The 9,374-nt window shown below is 37.6% G+C and overlaps 1 protein-coding gene across 1 annotated transcript; it reads right to left on the bottom strand.

Annotated features, from left to right (window-relative positions):
- Positions 1–1,952: 1,952 nt before the first annotated feature.
- Positions 1,953–3,760, bottom strand: LOC149158137 (carbon catabolite repressor protein 4 homolog 2-like). Its single transcript, XM_089433892.1, has 3 exons — positions 3,179–3,760; positions 2,711–3,060; positions 1,953–2,325 (listed from the first exon to the last, which is right to left on the bottom strand). Exons 1-3 carry the CDS (start codon positions 3,758–3,760, stop codon positions 1,953–1,955), a joined length of 1,305 nt encoding a protein of 434 aa, XP_089290018.1.
- Positions 3,761–9,374: the final 5,614 nt, after the last annotated feature.

Genomic DNA, 9,374 nt, shown 5'->3' with positions numbered 1-9,374 from the left:
CACACAAGGGAAGTATGCATAGGGAGATATGCTACCCCATACACTCCGCAACAAATTGGAGCCATATAATGAATGAATATGATATTTATGGATATGTCAAGTTGTGTGTTGCATAGTCAAAATGTGTAATATCTATTTTGGGTGGAAGTAGTGAATATCATGGTCTAAATGCCTATCAAAATTCTAAGGAACAATGATCACGTAGAAAAAATTCTATAATTCATTTACATGTTTTTGGTTGTATTTCTTTTGCACATGTTTGTAGGGAAAAAAGAAGTAAATTAGATGCAAAAAGAAAGATATACATGTTTATTGGCTATAATGAGAAGTTTAAAGACTAGTTGTCTCCATAAGCAAAATTATGATTGATAGAGATGTTGTTGTAGGTGAGAAAATACAATTATTCTTTGATAATGAAAAATATATGGATAGTTGTTGTTGATTTAAGAATGATTTGTAGTGTTGAAATCAAAGCTTAGAATTGAAAACAACATAGGAGTCTAACTCCATGGGGAATGTAATGAATAAAAGAAGGATTATTCACAAAAATATTAGGAACATCAACATGAGATTCAAAAATGGTATTGTAACACAATGTCCTATGTGTGGTAAGATGAATTACCAAAGGAAACGGATGGTCAATATATAAATTTTTCTCTAACTTCTATTGTTTTATAGGTGTTTAAACCTACCACATTAAAAAAATCCAAATAAAAATATTATTGGGAAGCTACCATGAAGTTGGAATATGATGCATTAATGAAAAACAAGACTTAGGTGCTATCAATATTGCATCCAAGGATGAAATCCATAGGCTGTAAGTGGATTTTTAAAGTCAAATAAAAGTCATATGGTTCTTTCAATAAATACAAACATTGTTAAGGATGTACATAGTTTAAAGGAGTAGATTATGAAGAAACATTTCATCCAAGTATAAAGATGGTAACCTTCTAATTAATTATGTTTATTGTTGCACATTTTGTTTGGAAAGTATATTACATTAATGTTAAAAGTTCTTTCTTTAATGAATACTTGGATGAGGAGATTTAAATGGCATAGCCATAAGAGTTACATGAATTTGAAAAGAAACGTCTATTTTGTTTAATTCGTAAAATCCTTGTGCCACCAATACCACATGGGTGAAACCACCAATGTTAACCTCTTTCATTGAGTTAAGTTTACCTAACCAAAATGATTTCGTATACAATGGTTCAACAATTTCCAACTTGGTTACATAATATCTAATACCTCACATAAATGCTTAACCTATAATCGATGCCTCATTTGACCATCTAGAACTCTATGCATTGGCCCCCCACAATCACTTTTTCATACTAAGGAGGGGAAAATATAAAGAATCTACTCTATTCTAGTTGATGGCAAAGTAGTTGGTTTGTGGGCCTATTCAACCCTTTTCTAATGTCTAGTGAGATCTTTATTGCTAAAGTGGAAGATAAATAGAAACTAAAAAAATATAGATCCACTGATCTCGAGCCAAATTAATCTAACATATCACATTAATTTTGGGGTCTACACATGTGGCAACCACCAAATAATAAAGAGAGTTGAATGAGTTGATGGATTCAGTTTGGTATGAGTTATCATGGTGCTTATTTTTGGAATAAAATTTGTCAAAGGAAATGTTGATAAGCATTTCTAGCCTTTGTAAATTTCTAACATCGACACAAGGGGAAACAAAAATCACTTGTAAATTTCTCATGCCAAATTTTAAATCACATTAAGACCCTGTGTAGAATAAAGCACATCTAAAATAGCGATTCAATATATAACTTTACACACTAGAACACTGAAATGCGCATCCATTGTCATGCATTAACATATAACCACTCAAATTACAAAGATTTTTTGCTCGAAGGCATTGTTGTTATTGCAATTAACCAGGCAAACTACAAAACTTTTTCACTTGAACCCATTGTCGTTATCGCAATTGTTCATAACAGCAGCTTTCGAGGGTCTTTCATAATGTACTGAAACTTGGCGGCAATTGCAATGTGATCAGAGGGATAGTGAGGTGAAGGAAGTGCATAATTTTTCACTTCACTCTCATCCTCATCAATCAGCTCCAGCAGCGATAGCACGTTCAAATTCGGCGCAGTATGAAATATGTAGTCGAGCGTTCCTCGGAAGTCGCAGGAGAAATTGGTGAAGCGAGGCTCCCGTGTGCCAACATCCATTTTCTTCACAATTTCTGCCCGGTCCACAGTATTGCATCTAAAATAACATGCATAAGCACTGACTAGAGGAAGTGTGTGCCGAAACTTCTCAACAGGTTTCAATACACCATCTGGATCATAAGCCAAATCCCTGTGAGCGGAATCGACATGGCCTTTGGTAAGAAGTGAGTGAACGGCGCTTCCAGGCACAGAATTGAAGCCCCCGCATATTACAAGTTGATCGCAGCAATTTTCTTGACAAGTTGTTCAACAAGTTGTAATCCTGCCACAGTTTGACATCTCCGTTATTCGGACTTTTTTTTTTTTCAAAGAAAAAAAGCTTTATGTATTATATGAAATATATAAGAGCTGAATAATACATTCTTTCTCTGATTGTGCAGAAACAGAAATATGATCCCATAAGTATATGAGGAAAAAACCTATATCAGATGAGCTAATTGACTCAGGATTCGAATCTGAAAAAGTCTGATATCAAAAACTCAAAAAAGAATACGACAGCTATGTATTTTCTTTACAGATCTGGAAGGGCAAAATCAGAGACAGCTATGTATTTTCCGTTATTCGGACTTGCGTGTATGTGAGTGTTGGCTATGCAGAGACAGTGACCAGTCTTCCTGAAAGAGAGGACAACATTCAGTGCAATGTTGTCTTTATGAAATCGACCGGGCAAGTTTATATCATAACTACTCAAATCGATGCATTCTTTTTTTAACTGCTCAAATTGGTCCAGTCTGTAGAAAGTAGCACAGCCATCAACGGTCTGGCTTTGGTCCCCTGATCTCTGTTTTTCCTGATACTCTCCTGCATATCCATGTCTGGCCAATTCTGGATGGAAAAACTCTAAATAATGATTGCGCTGCACCTCCTGCAGGCAGATGATGTCAGCATCATATTTTACTACGTCTGTGAGCAACTTTTCTCCACGATGCTCCCACTGAAGGGCCCATAGGGGGCTGAGGCGGTGCTTTTCAGGAGTAGCGTACTCTTGAGCAGGCACGTTGTACGTGACGATTGTGAATGATTGACAGGTGAAACTTGCAGCCCGCCCACCACAGTGACTGTTGACTTTCATCATCCGTCGAGGACGCAGGGGAATAACAGGGCCAAGTATACAATATTTTCTCGCCTGCACATTCCAGCAATAATACGCTGCCTATATCCTCCTCGGTGGGTGTATAATGTTCCCAGCTTGACAACATCTCCCGATTGTCCACAGATGTGATGTGCTCATCTACTTCTTCAGCTGTGTGGAGCCCGAGTGTCTGCTTGTGCAGCTCTAATTGGTTCCAGGACTCGATGAAACATTGTCTACAACAATGCATGTGCTTGGATGGCCAATGGTTTTCACAATATTTACATTCCAGAGTCGCAGGTTCATCAGAATGTACACTGCACATGCGCCTGACAACCTTATACCAACGGAAGTCCCCGTAACTCCTTCCATATTGACCCCCTAACAAGTCTTCTGCATATAACTCTTTCCCAACCATCGGCTCCACTGTAATCATATCAACAGCCGCCACTGTAACACTGTTATTCTCAGCTCTCATGGAATTCTGTAACATTGTTAAAGCCAACTCTGAAAACTAAACCCCAAAACAGATGCAGGGATTTCTTTAGATCGGACCCATCATTGTGCGTCCCATGACCAAGATTAGTTCTTGCCCACGAAATTCCCAACCAGCGGCAGAGGCAGAAAGGCAGCTCGAGCACTTGTAACCTAGGCTGAAGAGGAATCATTCACAAGCTTTTCTTAGCAAGCTAGGTATAGGTATTTCCCTTTTGATGCAGGTTACCCGATTTTTGGTCGAAGTTTTGAGACTCGCAAGATAGGTATTTCCATTTTGATGGTTACTCTACTTTTGGTGGAAGTTTTTATGCGTTTGATTTGGTCTATTTTTGTTTTTACGTGTTTAAAAGATGAACGGAAATCTATTTTCACAAAGTATTGGTCGTGTTTCATCAGATTTCGTTGTTTCTCGGTTTTTTTACGCCTGGAAGTGTTGGAACTTGGAATTCTATTAAAAAAATTATTGGTTTTTAAATGCTAATGCTATTATTTTTATTTATTTTTAAATGAAAAGCAATAAAAATATCTAATAAATTTATGTTTAAACAAATTTTGTTTTAAATTTTAGACTGTGCTTTTCTCACTGTGTGAAGAAAGTAGGGTGGTTTTAAATTATATTTTGTTAAAGTAGAATAGTTTTGCATAAATCTGATTTCTCTTTTCCTGTGCAATCTCTCTTTCTTATCTGTTTTCCATCAATACTAATAAATGACTCCTGTTTTGGCCTTCACAGTTCTTTCTCACTCAATTTTGGTAGAAGCTATCTTTTCCTTTGCAATCCATCCACTGCCTCTCTTACCTGTTTTCCATCCATACCAATAAATGATTTTTTTTGGCCTTCACAAATTTTTCTACATCAATGTTTATTATTTGGATGTTCACCCAATAAATGATCCCCTTTTTGGCCTTTACAAATTTTTCTAACTCAAGGTTTATTATTTGGATGTTCACCCAAGTTTTGGTAGGAGCTATTTTTCTTTTTGATGTTTTTGAGGAAAAATATTTTTTCTGGTTTTTATTTTTATATTTTTACATTTATACGGGTTTGATTTTATTCTTTCATTGTGTACCACATTTATAAGTTTATTAAAAACATCTTTTTGTTTTGATGTTCTTGAAATATAGTCAAACATAATTTTTTATTGGATTTTTTTGTTTTTACTTTTGATTTTATCCTTTCAATTTCATAATGTGTTTATTAAAAATTTCAGTCTTTTTTATATATGTATTGATTTTTTCCATAAAAAAAACCAATTAGCAAAAACTTAATCGTAAATTTTAATTATATATTATTTTTTTCCATAAAAAAATAAAGTATTCAATTAACAAAAACTCATTCATAAATTTTAAATTATATTTTCAACACCTCATGAAAATAAATTATCATGCCTCCATTTTATTTTGAATTGGTTAAATAAATCCCCTTTCCTTCTCCCTTTGTAATATGTGTAGACTTCTTTGGCCCTCTTCTTGTCCATGGAGAAATCCTTCCATTACATTGAAGAGTACTCATGAGTGTTGTCCAATAGTTAATTTCATATTAATATATTAACTATGTTTTGACCCTCTTCTTGCCCATGAAGAAATCCTTCCATTACAATGAAGAGTTCTCATGGGTGTTGTTGAATAGTTAATTTCATATTAATATATTAACTATTTTTTTACAACTCTTCATCATAATATATATAAAAAAATGTCATTAAAAATCATTTGTTTTTCATTTAACATATTAAGGATGTACATGCATGATGTTTTTTGTCACGCACCTACATGCTTTAACATACACGTAAATTTTTTATTTATATATATATATATATCTAACGCATACATACTTTGGTTAGCATCTGCACATTATTTAAGTATGGGTTATGTTTTATGGCCACCACCGCTGTGTATACATGCCTAACCCGAGGCATCGTATATGTGACAGGCAATGAATATGTGGCCAACCATGTTTGACATAACATTAATTATTCGGCAATTAATACATACCTATGTTTATTTGCTAACTATATGGTATGACACTCTTATGTTTACTCCTCGAGTTTATCGAAGCTGTATTGAGCTCTTCTGTTGGCGCCTCCTGCGTTGGACATTTGGCGAGGGCATTGAATCTTGCCGGACAGACCACGTGAACAGGGCATGGTTACTGTGCTTGGGATCTTTCCGCGCCGGGCTTTTGGGTAAGGTCGCCTCCATCCACGGTGCACATTTGTTAGGTGAGATCAAGGGTTGGAAAGACTCCACGTTTCACCGCTGGCAGTCCTGGTTTATATATGGCACTCTCTGGATTATTCGAGATTTTCCTCTTGTCATTCCATACTCTCTCGCTCTCTGTTCTTCGCTGCATGGACTTGTTTCACAGCTCCGCGCCACGACCTCCGCGATTCCAGTCACCGGCGCCATCCGGAAGATCTTCAACTTCACAGGCTTCATTATCGAAGCAACCAGGTGCCTTACTCCTCAGCTAAAGATCTGTAGTTATTATTTGATTTTAATGTTTTGCACAGAAGTCTAATTCCTATCGTTGGCATGACAGGTTGCGAGCAAATGGCTTCCGGCTTCTACAGTTTAGAGGAGAGTCAATCCCGTTGAAGCCCGCCGAGTTTTTCCCAGGTATTTATCTGGTTCGAAGGCTTACTTCTCGGTTGGTCCCCCTCTGTCTTGGTTTCAGTTTGCCAGAGGTTTCCTCTGTGCTAGAAAAGAGACCCCAACCTTATTGTTGCTCGGTTGGCCGCAGGTCTTGATGGACCAACGCTCTTAACTGATCAAGAGTTCTGGGACTGTTTTAAGAGTTGGGTCTTTCCTCATCTACGGTGATTTGGGTCCTTACCCGTATTTCTCCGAGGCTGGAGTTTTTATATACAGCTATCTATATTTTTGTTTGGTTAATCTGTCGTGACTATAGCCATAATTTATGACTGTCTTCAAACCCTGGTTGGGACCAGCGGCTTATTTATTTTTGTACTCATATGGCTCGAGGGCTAATGGTTTACTGTATCTTTCTGTTACAGTTATATAATGACTTGATTTTCTCTTATGGATACGAATGACTTTAACATAATGCAGAGTAGGGTTTGTCTATTACCAGATGTGTAATGTTTTCCTCGTTCTCGGAATCATGCTGGTTAGATTATAGTATGCATGCCAATGGTAATAGTGTAATCTATAGTTCTCTTTCATTTCGCCAATGTTTTGAATGACTTATGTATAGAATCACTCTGCCGTCCCAACATCTGAATTCCATAGATGTATGGCCGATTGGTTAATGGCTCTTCGTGAATCGAACCCTGAGGTCTGTAATATATATATATGACCATATACATTCTGTTAATCATATAGTTGGAGCTCTGGTTCATTATTGGCAGTCTTTACATTCGCGGCCTCGGTGAATGCATGTTTCCATACTTTCCTTAATGCATACAAATGGTCTCACTGTGTTTTAAGAAATATCGTTTGGTTCTGTTGCATTGTTCTATGCTCGTCTCTGTATGGTTTTACACAGTTGATATTGTATTCTTCAGTTACCCACAGCATGGGTCTTTAATCTTGGACAATATCTCAGCTCTTCTTCGTCACTTGGATTTGCAAGAACCCCATTTGCTACGGCTATGCCGAGTTCGGGTTCAGCGCCGTTTATGCCTTTCTTTATTTGTTAATACCTCTGTTGGCATTTTATTTAGAAGTGTTATGGTTTCTATATGGCCGTCTGCGACCATTAGGGTCTTGATATCATATCGACCCAGGTTATTGGTTGCATGAAGATTTCAGTTTCCATGATTCGGTTTTCTCCAGACTATGTAATCATTTATTTGATAAAGACAGACTTATATTATTAATAGTCCGCTTCATTTGTTTCAAAGGTTCAGCTGTTCTCAGCTCTTGAAGTTTCAACTATTCTGTATACGTTTCTTTCTTCGCACAGAATGTTACAGCTATATTATCCTTTGGCCTTACGAATATATTGATGTTTTCAGTCTTCTGGTTTTTACATCGAGGTTGACTGTACTTTATACAGATACTTCTTAGTTACACAGATACAGTGTCTTTAAATCTTGCAACTAAGCTGTCTATAGTTATGCATAGTCATGCTATCTCTTGATTTTACAGCTAGGCTGTCTATCAACATAGTTTACTCTATAAGCTATATATAATTATTGCTCAGATAATCACAGTTGTTCTATCAGTTACTCAAATAACCAGGCATGTGAGGGTTCCGTTACTTACTTGTTCCCCTCTGGTAAGATGAATCTGGAACACTTCTCCTGCAAAATCGCTGTGTATCGCTTGTTTTCCACCCAACCGTGAGACCAGTCCTTTCAGACCTGAGTCTCCCCCCAAGCTTACGCTTACCGGATCACTATCCTCAGTAAGCCAACACTCTCTGTGCCTGACTATCTGGTCCTTACCAGACTTAGTCCATCCAGGGTTTTTCCTCCCCTTTCCTTCCTCTGCCTATCACTACAGCCCAGAGTTTCTCAACCAACCTCCCTTTTCCCTGGAAACCCTTCCAGTTGGGAAAGGTGGTTATTTCTAGTTATATTAACTAACCTTTCTTTTCCAATTCCCCTTTTTGGGAAGTCAGATATCTTTATGATTAATTCCATTAATCGTCAATTTAGTGCACATGAAAAATTAACATAATATCCTCAAAAGAAAACAAATTCTTCATATTATTTCAATTCAGTGTTTTACTGCAGTAACTTTTAAATAATTACATTTTTACGGGGTCATCACATCTCCCCCTCCTGAGATTGGACATCGTCCCGATGTCTAGTGTCTCCAAACAATTCCGGATAAGCTTTTCGAAACAGCTCTTCGTCCTCCCAAGTAGCCTCTTCAGGCCCATAGTGCTGCCATTGCACTTTAATTTGGGTAATAACCCGCTTCCGCAACTGCACTTCTCTCCGGTCGAGAATGCTCAGCGGCTTGACCCGAACTTCTCCTTCCGGTTCGACCTGCAATCAATAACAGTATCAGTCTTTTGTTACAGATACATTTTCAACTAGTTCAGATAAAAACAATCCTTACCCTTATATCTTGCCACTTGATCACATGCTTAAGGTCATAGATATACTTCTTAAGCATGGATACATGAAAGACATTATGAATTCTAATGTGGCTTGGTAAGGCTAGCTGATAAGCTACTGGCCCAACCCTTGCCAAGACCTTAAAAGGTCCGAAATATCGGGGTGCAAGTTTACCGCAGCTGCTCCACTGCAGAGTACTTTTCCTTGCCTGAATTCTGATATAAACGTGGTCGCCCACCTGATACTCTTTGAACCTTCTTTTCCGATCTGCAAAGTTTTTCTGTCGATCTTGAGCGGCCTTCAGGTTGGCTCGCACCTTTTTGACCATGTCCTCCATCTCCTTGAGCATTTCTGGTCCCAATCTTAATTTGTCCTCCGGGCCACTCCAATTTGAGGGTGTCCGACATTTCCGTCCATACAAGACTTCAAATGGAGACATCTGAATTGATGTGTGATATCCATTGTTGTAAGCGAATTCCACTAAGTGTAAATAGTCCTCCCATTGTGTCGGTTTTTGCATGACACATGCCCTCAACATGTCCTCCACCATCTGATTTACTCTCTCCGTCTGCCCATCAG

The sequence above is a fragment of the Pinus tabuliformis genome, chromosome 5_2 (assembly GCF_031772625.1).
Source record: "Pinus tabuliformis cultivar Carrire ecotype Pingquan chromosome 5_2, CPIR1, whole genome shotgun sequence".
NCBI classification, from domain to species: Eukaryota; Viridiplantae; Streptophyta; class Pinopsida; order Pinales; family Pinaceae; genus Pinus; species Pinus tabuliformis.
The sequence above is the reverse complement of the archived record's forward strand: the minus strand, read 5'-3'. Positions and strand labels throughout refer to the sequence as shown.